Source organism: Catharus ustulatus, chromosome 17 (genome assembly GCF_009819885.2).
Source record: "Catharus ustulatus isolate bCatUst1 chromosome 17, bCatUst1.pri.v2, whole genome shotgun sequence".
In the NCBI taxonomy this organism is placed as follows: Eukaryota; Metazoa; Chordata; class Aves; order Passeriformes; family Turdidae; genus Catharus; species Catharus ustulatus.
Genome location: NC_046237.1, coordinates 6,939,074 through 6,966,292, shown reverse-complemented (window position 1 = coordinate 6,966,292; position 27,219 = coordinate 6,939,074). Strand labels below are relative to the sequence as shown.

At 54.8% G+C, this 27,219-nt stretch overlaps 1 protein-coding gene across 2 annotated transcripts; it reads right to left on the bottom strand.

Moving 5' to 3' along the window:
- Positions 1 to 1,226: 1,226 nt before the first annotated feature.
- On the bottom strand, positions 1,227 to 23,419 carry UCKL1 (uridine-cytidine kinase 1 like 1). Of its 2 annotated transcripts, none has more exons than XM_033074831.1 (15): positions 23,323 to 23,419; positions 15,510 to 15,703; positions 14,899 to 15,005; positions 14,392 to 14,562; positions 14,089 to 14,160; positions 12,505 to 12,694; positions 11,603 to 11,664; positions 10,300 to 10,316; positions 4,138 to 4,236; positions 3,699 to 3,792; positions 3,345 to 3,407; positions 2,902 to 3,024; positions 2,463 to 2,570; positions 2,135 to 2,291; positions 1,227 to 1,597 (listed from the first exon to the last, which is right to left on the bottom strand). In XM_033074831.1, exons 1-15 carry the CDS (start codon positions 23,370 to 23,372, stop codon positions 1,521 to 1,523), a joined length of 1,584 nt encoding a protein of 527 aa, XP_032930722.1. In that variant the 5' UTR covers positions 23,373 to 23,419; the 3' UTR covers positions 1,227 to 1,520. The 2 variants fall into 2 exon arrangements, with proteins under 2 accessions (XP_032930722.1, XP_032930723.1); XM_033074832.1 differs by having other exon boundaries at positions 15,510 to 15,700.
- Positions 23,420 to 27,219: the final 3,800 nt, after the last annotated feature.

The following is a 27,219-nucleotide window of genomic DNA, read 5'->3' as shown; positions in this document are numbered from 1 at the left end:
GGCTTTCAGTGGAGGGCTCCTTCTTTCACCAAGTGCTGGCAGGAACTCGGGTGTGTGTTTTCTTTTAAATCTATTTGAGAATTTGCACAATGCGCCGCAGAGCAGTGGCGGTTTTTTTTGTCACACCCAAGCCCACACTGAGTGATCACCAGGTGACTCTCCATTTTGGTGAGGGCTTGGCAGAGCATCCCCCTCCCAATCCTGCCCTGCCAGCAGCACCTGCTTGCCTTGCCTGACCCCTCAGGAGCCGGCTCCAGGCCAGGTATACCCACACAAGAGGTAGGTTTGCTCCTCTTGGGATGTTTAGCTCCTGCACAAAGGTGTTGGGTTGCTACTTTGAATCCTGCAGGAAAGGAAAATGCTCCATGTTCAGCCCTGGAGGTCACAGCCTCCTCTGGCTGAACCCCTTCACTTGGGGCCAGCTCCCCTTCCACTGAGGTCACCCTGCTCTGTGACAGGTCACCCTGGTCACTGTGTCCTGGGGGTCAGATATAGGACCTGCTCCTCACCACAGCTCGAGCAGCTCTGATTCAGCAAGAGCTGAGGTTGGGGTGAGCTCTGTTTCACTTTGGCTGCTGAACTCACAACAGGTACTGATATGATCCAAACTGAACCTCATAGAATCGTGAGTTAGAAGAGACACAAAATGATCAAGTGCAGCTCCAGGACACCCCAACAATCCCATCATGTGCCTGAGAGTGTTGTCCAAACGCTCCTTGAGCTCTGGCAGCCTTGGGACTGTGATTATGGCTCTGGGGAGTTTGTTTTAGTGCCCAACCACCCTCTCGGGGGAAGAACCTTTTCCTAATATCCAACCTAAAACACCCCATGACACAGCTGTTCCCTCAGGTCCTGTCCCTGGTCATACACAGAGATCAGTGCCTGCCCCCACCCCACCTCCCTCAGGAGGAAGCTGCAGACCTCAACAGTTTCTCCCCTCAGTTTCCTCCAGGCTGAACAAATCAAGTGACCTCAGCTGCTCCTCATATGGTTTTCCCTCCAGATCCTTCACCATCCTTGTGTAGCTCCTTTGGATGCTTTATAATGGCTTTGGTTTTCCTAAAGGCAGGAGGAACTGCCTCTGACACTGTGTCTTCATTTGGACTGAGGGTGTGGTATTCTTGACCTTCCACCACTGCTCATGGCATCTCCCTTCCCAGCACTGTACTCTTGAAGGGTCACAAATCCTTCTAGGTACCCATGGGAAGTGACAAAGAATGGCTCCATTCAAGAAAACCAGAGAAAAAATTTATTATTGTCCTTTATAAAATATTTCAAATAAGTTATATAGGCAAATATTTAAATTAAAATAAATTAACTCCGCTCTATGCTGGGACACGCAACTGTCCATAAAGTCAAACTAGGATTTATGTTTCTCTGAAAAAATATGCCCTAGATCTCCGATGAAGATTTGAAAAAAATATCTATGCTTGGTGAGAGGAAGGAGGAATCTGCACTGGACAGAGGGGTTAAGGTGCGGTGCTGAAGCTGCCTGGTGCCAGTGGCACCTCCACATCCAGCTAAGTGCTAAGAGCATCCTCATCATCACTCCAGTCAGGAGGAGCGTCCGTCCCAAAGTACCGATCACCAAAATTCCCTGTGGGGAGAGAGAGAGTCAGAGTGCAGCACTGTGGGAGTTTGGGACTCATCCTCCTGCCTGTCCTCATCACAGCAGGCAAGGAGCAAAGCAGGTTTATCTGACAGCCTGAACAGCAGGAAAACTTGAGTAGCAGCAAAACTGGAGCAGCCTGTAGGCTGGTTTAGCACTCAGTGGAAGGTGTTTCCTGGCACAGTAGAGGTGAGGAGAGGAACACAGTGAGCTCATTTTGGGTGAACTTATGGAAGCTGGCAGTTTAGGGAAGGAGGTGGGCAGAGGGGTGTCCCAGCCTGACTTCTCTGCCTGGAGGCTCATGGCATGTGGGATGGATCCTCTGCTGACAAGGTGATGGCTGCCCCACAGCCCTCAGAGTGATCCTGACACCCACCTGGCAGCAGGACCCAGGAGGGGCACTGGGGCTCTGGGTAATGTAAGGCCAGACCTAAACTGCTGCTGAAAACCAGGGCTTTATGTCCTCTCCCCACCAGAAGCACTGAAAATCCCCTCACCACAAGTCATTCCTACCAAGACACTCACCAATGCCGGGGATTATCCGAAAGAGGTCATTCACCTTCTTGTCCACCGCCGTGGTGATGATCTTCACCCGGGGGAACGCATAGGCGACCGAGTGGACACCCATCTCTGCCATGAGCAGGGAGAGCAGGAAGATCTTGTCCTCTGGGACATCATGATCCTACAGGAAATGCACAGGGATAGCTCAGGGTGAGTTAGCCCAGCCTGTGCCATGCACCCTGACACCCTCCTGCCCACAGAGGAGCCAGTTCCAGGAACATCCTCTCAGCACGGCTGTGGCTGGTGCTTTGCAGGCTGCTCCAGAGCCAGCCCTCTGCTGATCCATCCGTACCAGCAGCACCCTCACTGCCATCATGGCCGCAGCACCCGTGGAGACCGTGCAGTCCATCAGGATGACGTGGTCCTCACTGATGTCCTTCGGCAGCCGCAGGTAGTGGAGCTGGGTGGAGGGAAGAGAGAGCAGCTTAGAGGCTGCAGGCAAACAGAGCAATCTAAGCCCTTCTCTTTGAGGAGTGGAGGATCTCTCCTGCCTCCTCTGTCCCTGGGACCCCGGCTGTCAGCTCAGAGCCAGCACTAACACTCGGCAGCAAACCAGCTCCTGTGTGCACAAGCCTGCTGGCAAAACCCACTTGAGCAGCTTTCAAAGCACTCAACTCCTGCCCAGAATAACTCCTGGGTTGCTGAAAGGCCGGCAGGAAACACCTGAGCCATGCCCCCACCCTGCACACAGGTTAACACCAAGAGATGTCCTCAGCAGCCCCAGGCTTCACCTCTGGCTCGCCGGTGTTGCAGTTGGTCTGGATGAGGATGGTGCCGATGCGCACGTCCTTGCACACCGCGCGCAGCGCCGGCTCCATGGTCTCTCCCGCTCGCAGGATGGACACCCCGGTGATCTGCAGCACACAGCCAGAGGGGTTGCACAGTGTAGGAGCTGCCACCACCCCACGTGGGGTCTCAGCAGTGGGGGACTCTAACAGGCACCCCAAAAGCACATTCTTTCCAAGAGGGCTGCACCACTCCCAGTCCACCCTCAGCGAGAGGGCATGAGCGGCACAGTGACATTGCTGATAGCACCCTTGGTCACCGACCTGCCTTTCCTGGTGGTACAGGGTGTCACACTCATGACAGCAGGCACCAAACCCAGCCTGGTGGTAGCAGGGCTCCAGTGCACCCCCACGGGGCAGGTCACCATAGTGCTTTGGTTTCCACTTACTTGCTTCCCACTGTATGTCCTCCCTTCGTAGTCGTGTCCCTGAGGGGTCTGCACTGTGCAACTCTACAAAAAACACATGACAAGAGTTATCAGGGGCTCTGAAGTGGCTCTCACAGGAATCCGCCAGCCACAGGGGGCTGGACCCTTGGACACCAAGGTTGGACAAAGTGCTGTCACCCAGAGCCACAGCATTGCTCCATAGTCTTGGGGAGTCCTGGTGCTTTTTAATCCAAGGGTTGAAAGGACTGGGCCATGGGGAAGGCTGGAGGAGTAGCACCAGGACTGTCGTGGCTCCCCAGAAGTTGAGGGTTAGGAACTGGAAAGTAAACCCAGCATCTACAGCCTTGAACCCACCTGGAACGGGAGCAGGGAGAGTGCGTGCTCAATCAGCAACCGCATCAACCTTTTGGAGTAGAAAATGAACTCGTCTCTGCTGGTCTCCTTGTTTCTAGAGGGGAGGGAAAGGCAACGTCAGCTCTGGACCAAAATGTGTCCCAGGAGATGCTGGCAGAGGTCTGGCAGTCCCTGCCCCTTCCTGGTTCTTGTTTGCACCATCTGAGCCTGAAACTGTGGTGTCTGTTTCAAGGTAAAAAGCAGAAAAATTGTTGGCAAAATCACTGAGCAGTAACTGCACAGCTCCCCCTATGCAGAGGCCGCCCCCATCTGCCCTATCTTGTGTTTTCCAAGCCATATAGACAGGTAAAAGTGAGACTGGGAAGCCCAAATACAGGCCAGCCCATCCCAGCAGCAGCTGAGCCCCACCCCAGCCCAGGAGCCACAGCAGGGGCTTTACCTGATGATGGTGTGCATGCCCCTCACCTGAGGGGTGCTCTTCAGCACACTGAGGGTCTGAGGAAGGGGGTGGCACTGGTGGGCAGAGGCAAGAGCAGCCCTGAAAACCAAACACAGGGTCAGAAGGTCTGGGGGAAGGCTGCCCAAAGGCTGGAGCACAGCACACGGCCAGAGCCATCCTCCCAGATGTCATCTCACACTGCAAACACACAGAGACCACCCAGCTGAACTGAGTGAGCAGCCAGCCCTGCCTGGTCCCTGCCATGGCAAAGGGACCTGCACCCACAGACCAGGGTCACTGGAGTTAGGGAGAACTTGCAGCCCAAAGGACCTGCCCTTCCTGCTGGGCAGCTGACCCAGGTTCATAGAACAGCTTGGGTTGGAAAGGACTTTAAAGATCATCTTGTTCCAGCCCTGTGCCATGGGCAGGCACATCTTCCACTAGACCAGGTTAATCCAAGCCTCATCCAACCTGGTCTTCAACACCCCCAGAGATGGGGCAGCCACAGCTTCTCTGAAGGTAGCTGGCCCATCTTGGTTTCCACTGTTTGGGAAGAAAGTAGAAAATAAAATCAAAACCTTCCCCTATTCCAGAATCTTATCTGTTGGACTCATGGGGTCAGGAGGGGCTGTTGTGGTTGTCTGTGACCTGCAAGTGCCAGGTGTCACCAGGAATTGCACAGCCAGGCAGGCAGCACTGGCACCTATCTGGAATGTGACTATTTTAGAGACCACTTGGCCCATTCCAAATTGGGAACAGCTTCAAGACTTTATGGCTGAACAGGACTGGCTCTGTGTGACTCATTCCATATAACAAATAGGGCTGGGAGCTATTCTGGGATCAAGGGAACACCATTCAGGGGGAAGCGCACAATGGAGCCCCATTAGTCACTTCTCCCTGTGAGAGTGGCAGTAAATGAGAAGAAGGTCACATTTGGCTTCCATAAGGCTGGCAGGATGGACAAGCAGCTCTGTCTGGGAGGAGGGCTGGGAATGGAAAGCCACACGTCAGAACACACACGTGCCAGCGGCTGCATCCGGCAAAAAACACAGAAATTGGGGAGGCAGAAAAGAGAGCAAATGAAAGCACTGCATGATTAAGATTTCAAATCAAGCAGAAACCTGGATTAATGGCACACAGAGGCACGCAAGCAGAGAGGAAGACAAAGAAGATGGATAGGCATGGAGGAGGGCAGAGCTTGAGGCCTCCATCCACACAGCCATCTCCCGGTGACTGGTGAGCCAACACCAAATGAAACATTCCCAAGACTTGTGGGTACTTAAGGGCTCCTTCTTGCTTTACCAGCTCCAGTCCTGCATAGCAGCCAAGAGACCCCACGCAGGGAATGCTCCAGAACAGCTGGCAGCCATGCAGAGAGCACAGATGGGCTGTGGTTCCCTTGTGGGCCTGCCCACTGTGTGCAGACCCCACGGCTGGTTTGGCACGAGCAGCCCTCAAGGCCCCAGCCCTGCTGTCAGTGAAGCAAGCTCACTCTGTTAGTCGCTGTCCTGCAGGTTAGAAGCCCCAGGAGATGCTCCCGTGCCAGGGCTGTGCTGCTGGCAGCACCCACAGCTCTGTCCCCACAGCCATCTCTTCCCTCCTCCTTCCAAAGCTGGCCTGGGGACAGATCCTGGGGGCACAGCCCTGCCTAAACCCCTCTCAGCCCCCAGGATGCCACACATGTGGTGGTGAGGGCATGAGCCCTGCCTTGGGCAGACGCTGTGCTGGCGTGAGGGCTGCCAGCTCACCTGCTTTATGGGGCAGAGACAGGCCCTCAACACACCTGCATGTGGCCTTGGCTGGGTTTGCCCAGGTGACAAACTGCTGTTGCCTAAACCAGAGGAACTGTTTGGATCATCTCCCATCACCACAGCTCACCAAGGAGTACAGGACTGAGCGTGCCACTGGCACTTTTCCCCTCCATCACTGCCAGGTACATGTCACAGTATCCCACTACGCCAGTGGAATTAACAGCCCCTCTCCTGTCACAGTATGACCTGACTCCTGCTCCCTGCCACAGATGCCAAGGGTTTTCCAACCTCCATGAGCAGTGGGAACACTTCCCCAGCATCCTGAGCAGTCAACAGACCTCCAAGAAATGCTGTCAGCATTCTGTCCCCAAGTTTTCCACACCTTCCAGTGTGGGAGGTCTGGATAGCACCCTGCTTGGAAGCCACTCAGTGTTCTGGGGGTCTCTCCATGGTGCTTTCTGGGGAAACAAGTCCCATTTTTGGGATAAAGCTTCTCTTTCAAGTGCCTCCACCTCTGTCTGGCCCCCACAGCCCCAGCAAAGCGGGACCCCATGAGCTGTCTGCCCCAAGATCCCCTCCCAGGTTAGTGAGGCAGCTCACCCTGCACAGCCCTCGCCCACTCCCCGCCGTTAGTGTCACAACCAACACACTGCCATAAGCATTTGTCTCCTCACATATCCCAGCGCAGCTTCCTCTGGTCACCCGGTGGGAGGGATGTTCAGGGGAGACAAGACAGGAGACACGAGAGTTTAAGAGGAGAGGGACAAACGTGACATGAAACAGAGGAGAAAGCACTGTCATTAGTCAGAGGGGGGAAAAAATCCCCGAATTTACCAATGGCTCTTGGACCTGCCTGGTGCCTGGGCCATCACCGTGCAGACACAACACTCCTCCCTTGGTGACCAAGTCATGTCACCACTGCTCTCCACAGCACTGGCTCCATGAGGAAAAAGAACTGTGTGCTCTCATGGTCCTGGAGCCACAGCAGGGACCTCCATCTGAGGCAGTGCCACACTGCAACAGTGGCTCTTGGAGTTTGGAGGGATGTAGAACCATAGAATGCTAGAATGGTTTGGATGAGAAGGAACCTTAAAAATCAGCTCATTCCACCCTGCCTGCCATGGGCAGGGACACCTTCCACTAGACTAGGTTGGTCCAAGCCCCATCCAGCCTGGTATTCAACACTTCCAGGGCTCATGCCAAGCCCTCACCTAGGGCTCCAATGCAATCTCAGAGAATGTGCAGGCACTCAAGACCAAAACCTCTGTCCAACCTAAAAATCCTCCATCCAACCTGCCCTGCTCCCAGGCAAACTCACAGGGCTCACATGGGTGTCCCCTCCTGCATGATGATGATCTGCCCAAGCCTTGGAGAACATGGAAAGCCAAGGGCACTGGAAACATGGAGAGAAACCTGGCTCTGAGCAGAGCATCACCTGCAGGGAAGACTTTCCTTCCCCTGGGCTCACCATGACTGGAGAGGGCCTTCAGGCTGAGGGAAGAGCTCAGCCCTTCCAGCAGCCATCCATCCTGTCACCCCCTGCCCATCCTGGGAGGGAAGGAGGGAGTGTGATGCCTCCTGTCCCTCCCTGCCAAGACAGAACTGTGACAGAACATCCAGACAGGCAGCCATGAGCACGTCAAGAAAACGTCTTATTTTGGAAACTTATTTTTTCCCCCTGAGAACAAAGGTTTTAAAGGGGGAAAAAAAAGGAAAGAAGAAGAAAGAGAGGGAGAGAGAGAAAGGGGTGACCATCTCCCAGGAAGGTTTCAGGGAGCATCCTTGGCTCTTTGTGGAACATGCTATCGAGCAGGAAGCAGACAAGAGACATCCAGCTACAAAGGAGATGATGCAGTCAAGGCATTTCAAACACGTACACGGCTGCCTTTCAGGGCTGACATTTCAAACAAGGGCTATTAAACTGCGCCACGGGTTGATATTTAAAGACACAATTGGCAAAGGGCACGCCAAGCTGATCGGGACTTTGGGGGTGGGGAATATTGATTGGCGAGGGGAATTGGCTGCAAAGAGAGCTGGCTCCAGGAGCAGGGCTGGATTGCTGAGAGTGTGGCAGGAGGGATGGAGAACAGGCTGGGCTGGGAGCACTGTGCCTCAGCATGAGCTGGCTGCTCCAGCTCCTGCTGCCAGGTTCCAGGAGGAATACCCACCTGGGAGTGCTGCTGTGGAGCCACATCTCCAGCACGAGCACAGTCAGACATGGGGGAAGCTGGACAAGAAATATCCTAAGAATGCTGGGTCCAACCTGTGCTCTGAGGGAATAACTAGGAAGGCAAGCACTCCCCTCAGGAGCCCATGTATCCAGAATGAAAACAAACCTTGCATGTCCAAGGAAGGCACCACTTGCTTTAAACCCCCAGAATTCCCCCATCTGAGTGAGGAAAGGCACTCCCTGCCTGTCCCAGCCAGTCACTTGGCCAGGAGAGGCATCCCTGAGTACAAGGACCACAGAGACACCTCAGACTGGGGCCAGATCTGAGCATTCAGGTTTTATCCTACCAGCACAAAGCCCTCCCTGTGCCCCCACCACCACCAAACAGCAGGGACTTCAGAACAACCGTGACATTTAGATGAAGCCATTCCAGACACGAGGACGGGGAATTGTTCACGATGAAAAGCCCGTATTTGCCAGGCACATCTCACTCGATGTGACTCCCCATCCACCCCACTCCTCTGGCAGAGACTGCAGGGCTGGGGGAAACCACAGCAGCAGTAAAGCACTGGAGCTCCAGCAGTGACAACAGATTTGGGTTTTTGCAGGAATTTTTTTTCACATTTTTTATCAAAGGCATAAATAGAAGCCTTAAACAGAACATAAAACCACCTGTGGGTGTGGTGATCACGGAGGTGTTTCCAGAGGTCAGAGTTACTTTTCCAAACTTATTATCATAAAACTTCTAATACTGTATGGATATATTAAAGACCCAATTTCTAAGTGCAGAAGACCACTTGTACTGAGCAATCCTTTGATAAGAAGGAGAAAGGAAATTTTATGTGTGTACAAGTATCTATTTATGCACATATATATTTGCACACATATTAATCTCTTCTCTAATGTTATTCCTGCCATTTTTAAAGTAACAGATTTCTCTTCATACTAAAGAGCACTTTCCCACCTGGACCTGCAGACACAGAGGGAAGCCTACGTGTCTGTATGGAAATGTCAGGCCCCAGGGTGTTAAACAAGCAAAGGGAAATAAAATAAAACATCCACTTGTCTAGTCTAGGAAGTGACTGGCTGAGGCAGAAATAAGTAAGGCAGAGCCTTTTCCCTGCTCATCTCAGTTATTTTAAAAGCTCATTGTATGCCAAGCGTAAACCTTAAGGTTACTTGAGTTGAGTATCTCCATGCAATGATGGAAATCTAAATGGAAACCCATCTTCAGTACTGCATTCCCTCTGCTCCCCACAAGAATACCTGAAAGCCTAGGTGGCTTCTTAATGGAAGCAAGAGAGCTGAGGTCCCATCTGGGGCCCCACGCTGAAGAGTTTAAGTGAATCAACACATATGTTATAGCATCCACTGGCATATATCAAGAAATTAGAAATCCTGCTAGACTTAGGCAGTAGGATTTCCCCAGTCCTCCAGAAATGGTTTTGCATCCTCCAGAAGCTGTGGGAAGGTTGGTACCTCTGGCCATGTGAAGCTGCTTTGCTCCTTTGGGTGCCATCAGGCAGATCCCTGCGTGCAGCGAGGGGTCCGGGGTTCTCACCACCCTCAAGATCACAGACTGGTTTGGGCTGGGAGGGACCTTAAAGACATCTTATTCCAACCCCCTGCTGTGGGCAGGGACATCTTCCACTATCCCAGCTTGCTCCAAGCCCCATCCAACCTGGCCATGAACACTTCCAGGGATGGGACAGCCACAGCTTCTCTGTCCCAGGGCCTCATCACAGGGAAGAATTTCTTCCTCTTACCCAATCTAAATTTCTCCTCCTTTAGTCTAAAACTGTTCCCCCTCATCCTATCACTATCTGCCCATTCAAAAAGTCACTCTCTCTTTTCAAGATGTTTTGACTAACGTAATAATTAAAGATCTTTAATCATCAGGGACGGAAAGCAGGTCTGAAAATCGTTCATTTTAGAGGATGAAGATAAATAAAAGAGAATCTCAGGATGCAAAGCCTCCCCTCCTGCAGAGACTGGGGATCCCCAGGTACAAACCTGTCCCAGCTTCAGGGGTCTGTGCTCAAGCTGGCAATACCTCCCTGGGGAGCAACCCTGTCCTGCCATCCAAAGCCAAGGGCAAGGTGGCCTTTTGTCACTAGGGAGGGTGACAAGGCCATGTGCTACACGAGCTGCCAGTCCTGCCATGGGTCAGGGTGAGGCCAAGCAGTGGTTGGCATTGGAAATGCCTCAGCTGCACAGACAGGACAGAGTGAGGGCTCTTACCTGACACTGAGTTCACGCTGCGGCAGCAACACAAAGACACAACGCAACCGGTATTAAGCATTGTCAACACCAGGGTCGTTTCAAGATAAAAAAAAAAAGGAAAAATAGGAGTATTTTCCTGAATTCACATGCAGCCTTTTGCCCTTCTTCCCCTCCCCAGGTCAATGAAAGCCCTCCCCAAGCCAACCCTTTGCCTGGCTCATAGTGGCAACTGCAGGTGCTGGGTTTGCTGTGATATTCCCTGGTTGGATCCCAGGAGCTGGGGGAAACAGCCATTCCCCTTTCCTGGACTCTGTCTCAGAGCTGAGTGCCCTTCTCAGCCTGGCACTAGCAGAGATCCTTCCTCCTGTGACCAAGGGTTTAGAAACCACCTTCCCAACCAGAGTTTAGTGCTCAGAATTCAGGCAGCCAGGTACTCCAGGAGGAGGAACCTGCCAAGACACCTCTGCCAAGAGCAGTTCCTCCTGTGCAGGCATGGGACACTGGATGCCAAGGCATGCCAGCTCCCATCTCAGGGTTGAGCAACTCCTGCTACCTGGGAGTTCCAAAAGAGACTTGAAAGAATCAAGCACTTTACTTTGCAGTGCTTCTGTCTCCACATCACACTCTCTGCACTTCCCAGGACATCACTATGAGCATTTCCACGACTGAAACATCACCAAAACTACAACTGTGGGATGGAAGGAGACTGGGCTGCTCAGAGACAGCAACACAAAATGCCATCAGCTCATTGCAGGGTCCCAAACCACTGGTCAGGACTGGCCCAGGACAAACAAGAGAAGACCTAAGCCAGTGGTGGCAAAGTGATGGAGCATGTGCCTGGATCAGGGCTTGAACGTGGCAAGACTTTGAGTTTTGAAACCCAGCAGCTGCACACAGCACAGAAGTAGAAAAGTGGGCTCCTGACTGGAAAGACTGTGCAGCAGTGTCTGCATGGGAGGGAAGAGGAGAAGCCCAAGAGCAGTGGAGGGTTTGGGGCAATGCTGGCCCTGGGAGGGCTGCAGGCAGGGGGACACATCCCTCAGACCACAGGAGGGTGCCTGGTTTGTCCCCTCATGACTTGCTGTCCCAGGGAGGGAAGGAAGCTGCTGCTGGACCACAGCTGAGAGAGGAGCCAGGACCAACCAGAGCACAGAAGGCAGTTTCCTTCACTGGACTGATGCAGAGGCTGGGAGTTCACTGGAACTCCCACACTTGGAGCACAGGAGAAGCCAGGGCATTCCCACCTGGGCACCCAGAGCACAGCTCTCTGCCAGGCCAGGCTGTGAACCCCCTCACCACCCAAGGACCACACAGCTCTTACCTCTTCCAGCTGGCTGTGGACATGCTGAACAATCAGGTCGATGGCCACAGTGTTTCCACTCCCTGGAGTGACCCAAAAGCAAAAGAATCAGAATTGTAAAGGTTGGAAAACCCCTTTAAGATCATCGAGTCCAACCATTAACCCAGCACTGCCAAGCCCACCACTAACCCATGTCCCCAAGTGTCACATCCACACACCTTTTAAATCTCTCCAGGGATGGTGACTCCACCCCTGCCCTGGGCAGCCTGTGCCAGGGCTTGACAGCCCTTTTGGTGAAGAAAATTCCCCTGACATTCAATCTGAACCTCTCCTGGTGCAACTTGAGGTGGTTTCCTCTTGTCCTGTTACTTTATACCAGGGAAAGAAGAGTCATCCTGGTCAGCATCACAGGCTTTTTCCATGTTTCTTCCCTAAATTCCCCACTATGCTCAAAACCACACTGCTCCATCAAACAGCCCTTTCCTTGTAAAGCAGGAGACATTCCTGCTTTTAAACCCTTATTCAATAATCTGTTACTGGGTATCTCTAAGTAACTTCCAGCTCATAAATCTGCTGCAGGAGCTAGTAAGGCTGAGAAAAAAGCACAGATTTTTCCCATGCAATTGGACAGTGCTCAGAGACCCTCAGCTGCAAGGACCTTTGTTTTGGCATGGGACAGCCACTCTGTGTCCTCACCAGCCAGGGAGAGCTCCAGGGACTCTGAGGCTACAGAAGGCATGCCAAGGGGAACTCAGGACTGCCACAACACAGCTCCCTCCACACCTCAATGCTTGGCTCCAGTTTAACCACCATGCTGCTTCTACTGCTCTGCCTAGGGTGAGAGTTCAGAAAACCACAAAGCCAGAGCTCCAGGGACTCTGAGGGGTCTCAGGGTGCCACTGAGGACAGCCCTGGGCAGGTACCTCGGGGAACAACGATGTCTGCCAGCCTCATGGTGGGCTGGATGTACTGGTCAAAGGCAGGCTTGACAAACTTGTTGTACTGCTTGATGACCCCCTCGATGTCGCGGCCACGCTCGCTGATGTCCCGGCGCAGGCGGCGCACCAAGCGGATGTCCGAGTCTGTGTCCACGAATATCTTCAGATCCAAGAGCTGAAAGGAGAGGGGAGGAGACAAATCCCACCTGGTCAGGTGTGGGACTCAACCCAGCTTCCTCTGCTGCCCCAAGCAGGGCTGAGCTCAGCCCAGCATCCGTTTAACAGGGCCTGACTCTGCTCCGGCCTGCCTGGAGCTTCTCCCTGGAACCTGCCTGGCTGGTGCTGCTTTGAGCCCTTGCTGCCACCTTATTCTTGTGTCCCCTGAGACATGCTCCAAACTCTGTCCCTGCCACTAACCAGCTCCAACACTTTGGCTGGATGTTATTCAAGAGCGAGGAGGAGACAAGAGGAGTTACTGTCCGTGACACACACTAAGCACTGGTTTCTTAATCAAAGAATCCTTGGATGGTTTGAATTGGAAGAGACTTTAAAGATCATCTCATTTCAAGCCTCTCCCACAGGCAAGGAATTCATGCTGGAAAGGAGCCCAGCACAGCAGGGCAGCTCATGACTCTGTCCTTAATTGCAAGGGGCAGGAGTGGGGATGCTGAATCCTGGGGGATTCACCCAGCTGTCCACTGGAGGTCATCCTTGCTCCAGGAAAGTGCAACCCAAGCACTCGCTTGGCAGGGGAGGAAATTCTTTAGACTGAGCTTGGCTATGTCTGTGTATGGCTCACTGCCTGCTGCAGCATTTGTCAGGGCTGTAAAGATGCTCCGAGGGATGGAGACAGGCTGAGACAGAAGGTTCTGGGGAGACCTCAGAGCCCCTCCAGTATGCAAAGAAGCTCAAAGAGAACTGGACAGGGACTTTGGACAAGGGCCTGGAGTGGCAGAGCAAGGGGGAGTGGCTTCACAATGCCAGAGGGAAGGGTTAGATGGGATATTGAGAGGAAATTTGTCCCTGTGAGGGCGGTGAGGCCCTGGCACAGGGTGTCCAGAGAAGCTGCATGGCTAGGTTGGACAGGGCTTGGAGCAAACTGGCAGAGGATGGAACATGATGAGATTAAGGTCCCTTCCAACCCAAACCATTCTGTGATTCTATGACATATCCAAATAATCCCCAAGAGAGCCTGAAGCACTGGATAATTCCATGCTAGGAACACCAGGCTCTGTGCAGTAGAAGTTCAGCAGACTTTGCCCCTGGCTGTGCAAACTGCAGCATGCAGTGTGGAGGTGGGCTATTTCTAGTTGTGTTTATGCACCAGCACTGCCAGGAACCAGGTCACCACTCAGCTCCTGTTTCCTGGGCACGAACGGCTGAGATTGAGGTGTTTGCTGAAACACTTGACCTCTTCCACCCTGGCTGCTAAGAGCAAAGCCTATTTCTCCTACCCAGGGAAGTGCTGCAGCAAATGGTGTAACCTGGAAGAGAAGGTCACCTCCCTGCTGCAGGAGAGAGCATCCTGCCACCATCTCACCCTGGAACTGCTTCAAAACCCTTCCTCACCTTCAGGAGCTCCTTGTCTGCAAATGCCATGATGCCTTCGAAGATAATCACATTGGCACCATACAGGGTTTTCTGTGGAGTCAAAATGGATGTGGTTAGGCACAGAACATCTGTTCAGAGCTGCCCTGTCCCAGGGAATCTCTCTATGACAGCTCACCTAAAAAATGCACCCTGAGCCAGGCAAAGAGCAGAGAGTGCTGGCACCAATGGGACTGAAAAGCTCAGGGGCTGGAGGGGTCCAGTCCCCCTCTGTCCTGCCTTGACCATCCCCCCACCTTGTCCCACCCCCTCAGTGTCCCATACCCATTCCTTCTTCCGGCTGTGGGTGGTGAAGTCGTAGATGGGGATCTTGACGCTCTTGCCTTGCTTCAGCTTCTTCAGGGTGGCGATGATGAGGTCAAAGTCAAAGGCGTCAGGGTGGTCAAAGTTGAAGTCATTGCTGGCTGCCTGCTCCTGCTGCTGCTTGGTCAGCACCTGCCACAGAGCAGAGCTTAGGGCACGTGGCTGGGCAGTTCCCTCCCCACTGCTGTGCCCAGTCACCTCTTCCCTGCCCTGTAAGAGCCACTGGAAAGGAAAACCACGTGGCTGTCCCTAAATCTACATGTTTCCTTAGCAGGGGTTACCACACAGTCCCAGATTGATCTGGGTTGGAATGGACCTTAAAACTCATCTCATTCCAACCCCCTGCCCTAGGCAGTGACACCTTTCACTAGAACAGGTTGCTCTAGGACCTGTCCAACATTCCACTTCCAGGAATGGGACAATGCCAAATTGAGGAGCCTGGCCAGGACAACAAGGGTGCAGCCTCACCTTGTAGAAGGAGTCCATGGACAGCAGAACCACCCATGGGACATCAAGAGCTTCAATGATCATGGTGGCCACCGTGGTCTTCCCAGAGGCACTGCCTCCTCCCAGGCCTGCCAGAGAAAAGGTGATGAAGCCACCAGCCCCAGGCACAGCCCTTCCCAGCACAGGTGCTGTGCTGTTGCACTAAGCTGGAGGAGCCTCCAAAGAGGGAAGTCACAGGCACTCCAAGAGATTATCCTGCAAAATGTCAAATGGCATGTACTGGAACTGCCAGCAACATGCCCAGCAAACACCGGGAAACCCAGAGTTACATGGTTACATAACACAGGGAATGCTGGCATGGGAACCAGTCCAGACTGAATCCCCAGGAACTCGTGACAGCCCAGGCCAACAAGAAGCAGAGTGTGGTCTCCCTGCACACTCTCGGGTTCAGCCCACCCAGCCAATGCAGGACTAACCACAGGGACTCCCCCAGCTCCTGTCCAGGCTGGAGCCATGCCCAGAAGCTGCTGGGGCACGAATCCCACCAAGATCTCTGGGACAGCCAAGGGGCAGGGGCACCGATGCTGTGTGGGCAGTGCAGAGGTGACCCACGCATGACAGAGGTGACCCACCTATGACAAAGGCCTCCTTGGACTGTGTCCCGTGCTCGTTGTACCAGGGGGGCCGGCCTGCCGTGTAGATTGTCCTTTTGCTGGTGCGCAGCAGCGGGGGCTCAGACTTGCACTGGCTGGTGGTCCGCTTGCGGGGGGGCTTGGTGGAGCCCACGGTGGGATACAGCCTGTCCAGGGATTCAGCACTGCTGCTGCTGGGTGGGGAGAGCAAGGGGCACAATTACCAGTGGTGGACACAGGTGCCTGGTGTGCGGGAGCGAGGTCTTGGGGGATCCTGTGCTGTACAGGTGAGGGATGCAATGGCAGAGTGGGACAGCCAAGCACAGCCCTGTCACAGCACTACCAGCACCCACATCTCTGTGACCCATGGCCACAACACTGAGGAATTCTCACACAGAACCAATTTGAACCTGGAAGAGGCATCATGCAAACATCCTTCCTTAAAGTTCTGCTGTTTCAGGAGTGTCTGCCTGAAATAAATCCCCCAGTGAGCTCTCAAAGCATCGAGGGCTGTGCAACAGAGGGCAACAACCCACCCTGATATGTCAAGGGACAGAAGTCAAACACATGGAATACAGCACAACCATCCTGATCCCCAATCCCTTTCCTCTCCCCACTTTGAGGGCTCCACTCCCACCCAAGCTCTAGTTCTCCTGCCCTTTTGTCCTGAAGCCTCCAGGAGCAAAGCTGCAAATTGAGCAGAGCCAGGCAGTGCCGGGCAGAGCCATCAGCTTTGTCCTGGGAGCTGAGAGAGCTCTGAGCTCACCCAAAGCCTTGGAGCTGCTGAACACTCTCCCTTATCTTCCCTCCTGGAGAGGAACAAGGCACCATAAGTGGCCTCTGGCCAGGAGATAAGCTGCAGCCACTGCCTGGCTAGCCAAAGGACAGGGAGGATTATTTATGTAGTGCCTGCTCCTGTTCCACTACCCAAGTGTGATGTCTGCCCCCTGGGAGAAAAGTGCAAAGGGCTCTCCTGGCTCACGCTGCTCTTCTCCCTAGCCATGACTAGGCTGGAAGGGAAACCAAGAGATCTGGGCACCACCGGCTCCAAGCCGTCACTGTTTGGTACAGCCCAGCTGAGCAAGCAGGGCTTTGCTGCTGCTCTGTTATGGCTTGCTCTTGAAAGGGCTTAAACTGCAGGGCTTTACAGATTTTGGGTTGATTTTAAGCTGTTTTGGTATGAAGATTAATTCCCTTCCCTCCCCCAGCCCTTTTTAGAACAATTTTAGATAAAGATCAAAATTTCAGAAGGGCCATCTGTGTGTGAAATGACAAGGCAACCTCCACCCCCACACAGCAAACAAACCCCCTGGGCACACAGGATGCCCACAGCACACCATCCCTACCTCTGGCACATCCCTGTGGAGCAGGCAAGGACACAGGGATTTGCCTGGCTTTGCTGAGCTCCTGCTAACAACGGGCAGGCTGCAGCTCCTGCCCCTGTGACAGGACTCTCCCACGGATGTCCACCCTAAGCTGTGCACTCATGGAGGTCCCCACAACACCAACACCTTATCAGCACACACAGACAGTCCCAAGAACTACCAGGCTCGGGCTCAACCAGGAGCCCAAAACTCCCCAACTATTGCTGTTGCCCGCTTCTTACACAGGACATTAATTGAATAGACAGTGGACTCTCAACTGACACAAAAGTTACCCCCTTATCTAAACACTTTCCTACCTTTCCCCTGACTGACCATGGGCTCAAAAGGATGAAGTCAAAGATGGTAGCAAACACCAGCAGGTCATTAAAGCCTTCTTGCCTTTTCTCTGTTGCAATCCCACAGGCAGCACCCACAGACCCCTTCCTCTCACAGCACAACCTGCTAGTTCCACCAGCACCACCTCTCTCCTCCTAGCTCTTTATACCTTTTCTCTCACATGCAAAACACTTGTGTGCCCTTTTACTGTTTTGTGGTTGGTCAATACACACCAGCATTCTCCTTCAATGCTGCTCACGTGTCTTATATAACTGCATCCCATTAGGGATGAGGCTTGGCTGCAGCCCCATTCCCTATGTCTCATAATTTGTTCTCCTACAAACTGACTCTTTAAAAGCAACCTCAGGAGATGGCATCCATCAGGAAACCTTCTGGGTTGTCTTCCTGTGAAAAAATCAGCTCCTTCTATGAGGAGAAGCAGACCCAGGTGGGATGTTTGGGTCTCCTCTCCCAGTGGTGATGTTGCAGCAGCTGTAACCCACCAGTGCTACTCCCAGTGCTACTCCTTGATAAAAGCAGAGGTGACAAAAACACCGTTGTTTACCACAGGAGAAAGCGGTTCCTTTCATCCGCATCCCAGCCCCTCTCCCGGGACCACAGTGACTGCAGAGCCTCCCTGGGCTGCTCAGCTGCTTCTCCTCTGGGACTGCACGTCAGCCTCCACGAGACAGGCGAGCCTGTGGGGATGTTCTGCTCCTTGGTGTCACAGCACCCATCTGCTGTGCCAGCCTGCAGATCCTGACCCAGGCCACTGTTCCCAAAGTGACTCCAAGCTGGACAAAACTCGATTTTTGGAGCGGGAGTAAGGCTGAGCTCTGCTCCCACTGCCTCCAACCAGCATCAACATCACCCAGCTCCTGGCAGGGAGGAAGAGGCTTGGACTCTAACAGCTCCACCAGTGCCCAGAATTACAGCCACCACCCCACCCTGCCCTCCCAACTTCACTCTGCTATCTCTGCAGCACACCCAGGGTGTTGGCACAGACACGCCCCTGGGAGAGGAGTGGAGCCATCCTCCCCCTGCACACCTGGGGCTGCTCTGGGATGCAGCACCTGAATCCCATCCCAAGAGCTGGTGTTCTGCCTTATCCAAATAATTCTGGACTTTCACCAAAATTCTACACATTTCTACCAGTATCATTTAAACCTGTACCTCTACACCTCATCTGTGCCTCACCTACTCCTGTATCCTCTACAGGCAGATGATATTCCACACCTCTCAAACCTGTATTCCCCATGATTTATTTGGGAGAAGCAGGGCAATGGGGCTGCAGGGCTGTCCTGGAGTTCTTCAAAGGTCATGCCTTTTCTCCTAATGTTACAGTTCAAGATTTGTAATGTTTTCCATGGCTGCCTTTGCCAGGAAGGATTTTTTTTTTGCTCTGAAGGATTGGCTGTTCTCAGCCATCTCCATTGCCATTCCTCCCTGTTCCTTTTCAGAAATTCCCTGCAGCAGTGCTGAAGCCCCTGCAATGCCCTGTACCCACAGGTGAAGCCCCCAGAGAATTAATGGGACTCTGTTTAGAGCTGGAGTCAATGCCATTGCTCTGCCCTTCTTCCACAAGGACCCTCCCCAGCAGAGCAAACCCCTGGGGTGCCAAAGCCACACAAACAGGAAAGGAAACCACCTGGGCTTGGCAACCCCTCTCCTGCCAAGCCTTCCTGGAGGGCTTGGGAGCCCCCTGCTCTCCCCAGGCTGTCCCCTGTTTTTGGGGATGCTTTGCCTTTCCCGTGCCTTGCTGGAGCATCCCAGAGGAAGCCTGGGGAGTCCTGCTCCTGCTCTCCAGCTCTGCTGTTGTGCCAGCACAAATGAAGGGAGCATTTTGCTCCTGTTTAGTCCAAGCATGGATTTACTGAGGCTCAAAGGACATCCCTGTCCTTCCCCACAGTGCTCCCATCGCCATCCCTGTGCCCTGTGCTCGGGCTCTCTGCCTCCTGCTGCCTTCAGAGACCCCCAGCCACCCTGGATCCGTGCTGGGCTGGGAGGGCAAAGGCAGCAGGTCCCAAAAGCGCCCACAGCAGCAAGGAAAGATGGCACAGCCCCAAACCTGAACTTGGCAGCAGGCAGGAGAGCAAGTCCTGGGCTCTGAGCCCTGTAAACAACCCAGTGACTGAGCTCCCAGCCCTATGGACCCCCCAGCAGCCCCCACAGCCTGCTGAGGTGCCCGGCTGGCTGCAGCCCTGTCCCTTGGGAAGCTGATCTCTTCAGACAGGAATTGGGGCTGAGGGACAGGGACAGGAGCCACCGAGAGCTCACTCCAGCAAACAAGCAGATGAAAACCAGCAAATCCCACCCGAAACCGAAGCAAGACTCACCCGCCATCTGGCCCAAGGGCCCAGCAGCCGGAGATGCGGACGCTGGAGAAGGCTGGGGGGCTGCTCATCTCCCCCTGCCACCGATCCAGGGGTGATCCTGGACTGAGGGTGTCACCCCCTGTCCCTGTCCACACTTGGGCTCCTGTCCCACAACCTCTGGCACTACCAGGGTGAGGGAGGGGCTACGCCAGCAGGGCTCCCAGGGCGATTCTTGGGGCACGGAGCCATGCACAGAGTGTCCCCTGGAATGGCACTGAGGGGTCCCAAAGGCTGGGGTGAGGCAGAGCCCCAGCAGATCCGGGGGGCTGGAAGATGGAGGCAGGAAAGGGAGCAGAGCAGGGGGAGTGTCTGTGCCCGGGAGCTGCGAGGCGGTCAGCAGCATAAGAGGATAGCTTAACCTCCAGATTACGTTCATTACCTGATATTAATAGCACTGGCTTGATTAAAGAAAAAGAGGGGGGTTGGGGTTGAGGTGACACCTCCCCTCACCGCCCCCAGCATGGGCAATAAACACCAGCCCCAGCTCCTCTGCTCCCAGAACTGGGGGTGCTCGGCTGTCCTGGACGTGTGGGCTCAGCAGGGAGGACACCTGGGAAGTGACCCCCACATCCACATCCACTGGCACTGGTGAGTTCCCACAGACCTCTCGACACCACTGGGGAGGGGGTGCAGGGGGCAGGAGGGGATGAGCCCAGGGCAGGGGGTACCCAGCCAGCACCCCTCGTGCAGCTGGTGGAGCAGCTGGGGCTTGGGGCCAGGGCCTGCCGGCCATGTGGGGCTTCTTGGTCCAGGACTCACACCCCTTTCCCTTGGCTCTCATCAGTGGGGGGTCTGGTAGAGGGTCCCCCCTGGTCACTCAGCTTCCCCAAGAGCTGCCCCTCACCGTCCCCTCAGCCCTGGAGTAAACAAGTGGGTGAAACCCAACACCCCGGGGCTGTGAGTGGCTAAGAATAACATCCTGCTGGCTGCTGTGCCTGGCCATCCGCTCCCTCAGCACCCCCTGCCAGCTGCCCCTGCCCCCCCGGCTCCTCCTCCAGCATCAGCCTCTGCAGGGAGGGCAGGGAGCCTGGGCATCCTGCGGGCAGCCCAGGGAGCCAGGCAGCTGCTGAAGGGCAGGGCACAGCAGGGTGGAGATGCTGGGCACCATGGCAGGGGGGTCCAGGCCAGCTCTGGAGCAGAAGCTGGCGCAGAGCAGCCCTCAGCCCACAGCCTCTGGCTGCCAAAGAAGGGAGGAGGGGGCGCAGGACACACTGGAGGGCAGCCAGGCTCTGCCAGGGACACGGAGTATCCTGACAAAGTCCCATGGCCACCAAGTCAGACACCAGCCCACCCCAGCATGGTGAGACAGGAGCTTGGCCTCTGCACACCCTGAGGGGCTCCAGGGAGGGTGCTCCCTCCTGCTTAGCACCAACACTCTGGGAGATGGGGCCAGAAATGGAAAAAGACCATTGCTCTTCCTCCTCCTTGAGCCATCATGGTTATTCCAGAGGTAGGGGAAACACACGGCCTCCCAGAGCTGTTGGGAAACTTCTCCTGCTCCTGCTCACCAATGGGACCTGCAGAGCCTCATCTTGAAAGATGGGAACCAGAGGTGAGGGGCTGGTCCTGAGGCAGGGGACAGGGACAGCAGGGTTTTGGGGTAACCTGTCCCCAGCACGAGCTGCAGCTGCTGCCCCCACTCAGGGAAGCGAGTGATGATCAAAGGAACTTTTCCATCCCTGATCTCTGCCTGGACTCCCCTCTCGCTGTAAAAGCTCTCTCAGAAGTTTAAAAATAAAATTCTCTTCCGGAGCCACTTCTGTTCCTTCTCGTTAAAGAAGCAAAAAGCAAAGGGATGCGGGACACGGCGCAAGGAGCCCTCGCCCGGGGATATTGTTCCTTATCGCACGCTCCTGCTGCCACTTTTCCTGCCTTTGTTAAATGTCCAGGCGACAGGAGCAATCCCAGCCTCCCAGCATCCCACCCGCATTCCCACTGCTCCCAGGTGGGACACACCGGCTCCAAAGCCCAGCTGCCACTGGGCCTTCCTGCTGGCACAAATCTCCTCTGCTTCCCAAGCCCCTTCCCAGTTTCTGAGCTCTTGCACAAGTTGAAATTCCTGGGTTTTGGACTTTTTTTACCAGGTGATTTTTAAGCAAATCTCTCCTCTAATGGCAGACCTAAAATATGGAGAAAGAGATAAGTAGGCTTGAAGGCCAGGATCCCCTTTTCTTTCTGGTGCTGGCAGCTGCTGGGTGGGTTTCCCCTGGGATTTAAGGATGGAAGCTGGACTGCACGTGGATTTTCCTTGTTTGATCACAAGAATTGTCACTGGATTGGTGTAAGAGCTGCAGACACACCAAGCCCCCAGTGCCTGTTCCCAGGAAAGGGTCCTGTTCCCAGATTCCATCCTGTGAGCAGCACCCACAGGATGTGGAGGTCAAACCTGCTTCCTCCATCACAGAGCTGGGCTTTCTTGGGCTGGATCCATGCGTGCCAGCTCTTGGCTGGGCCATCCCCGTCCAAGAAACCATCCCAAGGGATGGAGGAACACAGCCAAAGAATGGAGGAACATATCCAAGGGATCAAAGAACCTGCCCATGGGATGGATGAACCTGCTTGAGGAATGAAGGAACCTGCCTGAGGGATGGAGGAACCCAGACATGGGATGAATGAGTCTAACAAGGGATGGAGGGACCCACACAAGGAATGGAGGGACCTGGCTGCCATCCCACTGTCACATGTCATGCCCATGCCCATCCTGGAACCCACGGAATGCCACTCCCAGTTCACCCAGCCTTGTACCAAGCTGTGTCCTGCCTGGAGTCACCTGGAGCTGGACAGCTCATCCAGCATCTCCATGCACAGGCGCTCCCTTCCAGCTCGATAATGGTGTCTGCTCCCTCACCACAACAGGACAAACATTTCCCTCTGCAAACCCAATTATCTGTTGCTATTTATACTGAGTGGGAGCCACGGTGGAAGAGCCTCTGTTACCCAACCCAGTTACTCATCCCTCATTTGACCAGCACAACTCGGGGAGACTCCTTCCTCTCATCCTCATCTTCATCCTCCCTGCTATGCACTGCTGACCCACAGGGAGGGCACAGGCAGCTGCCAGCAATGGGCTTAGCTGCTGGAACATGCAGGATGGGAACATGAGGGATGGGAACAGGGGGACACTCTGGCACTGACTCTGGGGTTGGTTGGTACCCTACAACCAGGGATGCAGGGATGCTCCATCCCTATAAACTTTGCCACATCCTCAGAGCACCAGTGATGCTCCAAATGCAATTCCCAGAAATTTGGGAGCAGCCCCTGAGGATTGTGCTGGAAAAGGGGGTGGAAAATAGAGGGGAAACATGAGTGTGTGTTTGTGGGGGGGGACTGGGGGCAATCACTCTGTTGAGTGGAAAAGTTTAGGCTGTCTGCAGCTTGATGGGATGGATGTATGTGTAAACAAGCTTGGAAAATGGGAGGTTGTGGTTTATCTGCTGGGAAATTAAGGGCAAAAACCATAAAATAAGGTAAATAAGGGAAAAGGTAACAACATGAAAGGGAAAAAAAAGGATGAAGATAAACAAGGGAGGGAAGAGACGGCTGGTGGGAAAAGCGAAGGGATTTCACGGAGCGATGGGCTCGGGGAGGCCCCACTCGCGGAAGTGGCAGCGTGGGGGACGGGACCGGCACCGCAGCCCCCGGGAGCCGGCGGCGAACCGGAACCGGCGGGCCCGGGGCGCCAACGTGTCGGTCCGGCCCCGGAGGGACCATCCCGGGGAAAAGAAAGCGGGGTCTTACCTGTCGTGCGGTTCTACCGGAGCCCCCTCGGGCACCGGGGCCGCGGCCATGGTGCTGGGGAGAGGCGGGAGCGGCGGGGGCGGCGCTGCCGCGGGGATCCCCGGGACTTGTAGTGCGGGGAGGGGACGGAGCGAGGGTGGGAGCGAGGGTGGGGTCTGGGGGGTTTGGGTGCTCGGGGTGGGGGGACATGGGGTACAGAGGGTGCTGTGGGGATGGGTAAGAGCTGTGCGGGAGGTGGGTCGGTGTGGGCACGGGTGGGGGCTGCGGGGCTCAGAGTGATGCTGTGGGTACCTCTATGGGGTGGCTGAGCAGTGGCATCCCTGCCCAAGGAGCAAGACACAGCATCCCCCAGCACCCTACAGCGGGGGGATTTGGGGGAGCCCGGGCTCTGACAATGTCTCTGGGCACTGGGGAGGGCTGGGAGAACCCCGGCCCCGTGGGATCCCGGTTGTTCGGGGTCTGGTTTTGCTCGGCACCGCGCTCCCATCACGGCCAGGCTGCCCCAGGGCTGGGGTTTGTGGTGCCACAGGTTTGGGGGATGTAGGGGAGGAAGGGAAGGCAAGCACCGCTCCCGGGGTCCCCACCCGTGTTTGGGGAAAGGCTGCGTGCTCAGCCAGCAGCGGGATCAGCCTAAATCTGTCCCTGACTTGGGTTCGCTGCCAAAAAAGCCATTAGGGAGCAGAAGAGGATTTATTCCCACGCTGGGAGAACCGGGGGTGGCCCCCGGTCCCGCAGAGCTCCCCAGCGAGGAGAGATCCCGGGCTGGATGTGGCTCCTGCGGCCAGGAGACCTGGATCTGCTGATGGGATGGGTGGGTTGGAGCAGCTTTAGGGGGATTTCTGCTGGGCTGGGGCTGTGGGCACCAGGAGTGCCGAGTGCTGGTGCAGGAAGCACCACCAGTCCTCACCTTCCCCATCCCGGCTTTGGGGTTGGTGACCACATGCTCCGTCCCCAGCAGCTGGAGGAGTCCTCACAGCCATTGCCATGAAGGAAGGACAAATCCCCACCAGATCCCATGTTCAACCTCCCACGGAACTGCCCAATAACGCTGATGAGACAGTGCTAATAAAAAATCAATAACCATTTATTCGATACAGCTGTTTCATACATACAGTACAGGGAGCGCCTGGGCGCTGCTCAGCTGCTCGGAGCTGCTCGGACAGTACTCTCCAACTGAGGATTTGTCAATGATTAACAAAAGAACAGATCATCACAAATCGGGAGTTTATTATAAGATAGTTTACTGTTAAAACAATTTTATTTTTTGCAAATAAACACTTTTTAATATATATATTTATATATTTATATATATGGTTACAAGTGATAAATTGAAAATTTTTTTTCCTTTTTATTTTTTTCTGTTTTAATTTTTTCCCCAAAATACACTTATGCACTAATAACTGGCATCGACGAGAAACATTCGGATATGCCATGGGATGGGTGTCACAAGGAGAGAAAGAAAAGAACAAAATGCTCCCAGGGTTCCTGGGGGTGAGAGATGCTCCAGGCCTGGGCAGCTCCATCCACCGTGGCTGGAGCTGGTGTGACACAGCCAACCTCGCCAGGGTGAGGTGTTGGCGCCGAGGGTTTCCCAGTTCCCCACGATCCAAGCTTTCCATGAGGTCTTCCCACAGGCTTGCAGTCCATGCCTGCTCCCATGGAGGTTTAGCCCTTTCCTTGGGGACATGGGTGATGGGAGGTTGGGTCTCCCCAACAGTGGAGGTGCAGAACCACAGTGTCACTGTGCCCAGGGTGACAAAATCCCCAAAACTCCCAAAATCCCAGGGTGATGGGATGGAAGGGGACAGGACACCTTGTCCCTCATCTGGTCCTGCAGCCTCTGCCTGTTCCTCTGGATCAAGGTGGCTTCTCCTCTGGCACTGCCTTGCCGGGAGCACCTGAAGGGACACAACCTACAGGCTGCCAGCAATGCCACCACGGTGTCACTCGGCCCTGCCTGCTCACCTGTCGTGGCACTGGCAGGTGCTGGCAATCCCAGCATTGCCCTGGAACCTTCCCTGGACAAGCAGGAGAGTAAAGGATGTCTCATGGAGAAGGTGGAGGGAGAACATGTTCTTCTCTGAGTGATGACTAGTGGGGAAAACACCTTTTTGGGGGGAAAACCCTGAAGATTTCACTTTCACACAAATTCCCGCCTGACCACGGTGCTGCCCTCACTGGGGCTGTGAGTGCTCTGAGGGTGACAGGGACAGCCCCAGCACTGGAGTGCTGCTCCCACTGCCTGCCCTGAGACCCCAGATGGTCCCTGGGGCTCCCTCCAGGCTGGTGTCACTCTGTGAGGCCACTGTATCTGTCCCTGCTCCTGCCAGACACTCACGGAAGCAGAGGCGGATTTTGATCGGACCCCACGATGACCCCTGAGCCAGCCCTTTGTCCACCCCAGCCTGAGCAGCTCCCAGGGCTCCCCCCTGTGGAGCACAGTGCTGCCTGTTAATTTAATCAATGAGAAGCCAATTAATTGCATGTTAACAGAACAGAGTCCCAAGCCATGCCCAAGGGGAGGCAGTGAGGATTGTGCGGTGACCATCCAAGCCAGCAGCCTGGGCTGCTCCTTCCCTAGGCCACGGCATGGAGCTTTCCTGGGGACTTCCCACCATGGCAGGACATGATTTTGGGATCCAGAGGCTCCCTCTGCACCCTCATGGAGATTTCAGTGCCAGGCCCACAGCTCTGCCTGTGCTCCCCTTCCTGCTGCTGCCTGTGAGCCTTTCCAAGCTGTGCTACAGCTCCCAAAGCTCTCCCCTTCCCCAGGGAGGCAGATCTACCCCAGCGACACCATCCAAACACAGATCCAATGAAGTGCAAGCAGCGACCAGGCTGAGCTGCAGTGACTAATTAAGCTTTCTCAGTAATTGCCTCGAGGCCCAGCACAGCCAGCAATGCTCAGGCAGTTCCCACAGGCACAGGCACGTGCCCAGCTCACTGGGCAATGCAGATGGTGAATCCAGGTGCTGGAGTCACTGACAGAGCAGGAGCCCTGGCTTCCTGAGAAGCCATCCTGGCTTCAGCCACCACTGTCCTCCCCTCCCTGGCTGGAATGACCTGCCAGTGGAGGATGTTAATTATGACTGAGCCACTGCTCAGAGCAGGGAATGATACCGAGCCTCTGGCAGGAGAAAAGGAGCAGTGAAGGAAAGCGGGGACTGAGGTTTGAATTGATTAAAGCAAAAGCAGAAGCTTTCCCTCGGATGCCTCTTCCTGGCTCTGCATAGGGGAAAAATCAAATTAAGGTTTTGTGTTGTGTTACTGAGTGGAAACGTGCCCCTTTCCCAAGGACCGAGGTAGCCTGGTTTTGTCTGGAGATGGGCACATCCCGGTCCTGGGATGGCTCCCCCTGGGCTGGAGCGAGGTGTGATGACAGTGTCAGCACAGGAGCAAAGAACTCCACGGAACAGCACAAGCAGGGATGGCACCACAGGGTCCTGCCACTCTGAGGAGGGTGGTCAGGGGCTCAGATGCATCTTTGGAAGCAGAGACTCCTCCTGTGGTGGGTCCCAGCCCAAAAGGACAAGGGGAATGAGGTGTCTGGGCAGCAACTGGGCTCATCCTACAGCAGGACCCGTGATTGTCTCTTGATGCTGCCTCTGTTACACACCTCCTGTGGCCACAGCTGGGAAACCAAGACTCCAATCCTCCCTTCTGGGTGACTGGCACCTTTGGGATGGAGCACAGTGGGACCCTGAATCACCCTTGGATGCCCCCAGGCCAGGGAACAGCTCCTTGGCTGCCTTCTCCCCTTGACCCTGGCACTGCCATTACAGCACAAACACAACCCAAGCACCGGGGCACAGCTCCCTCACTGCACCCCTTCCAAGGCTGCACTGTCGCTCTCTACGTTACCCACAGCATTCCCACAACTTCCCATTAAACCCTCTA

Excerpts from the sequence above, each read along its gene's own strand:
- UCKL1 (XM_033074831.1), bottom strand. The coding sequence starts at position 23,372 with ATGGCCGCGGCCCCGGTGCCCGAGGGGGCTCCGGTAGAACCGCACGAC. Across the intron at positions 12,695-14,088 it reads CAGACAAGGAGCTCCTGAAG|CTCTTGGATCTGAAGATATT; the intron begins GTGAGGAAGGGT and ends CTCTCCTTTCAG. Across the intron at positions 1,598-2,134 it reads TCGGATAATCCCCGGCATTG|GGAATTTTGGTGATCGGTAC; the intron begins GTGAGTGTCTTG and ends CTCTCCCCACAG.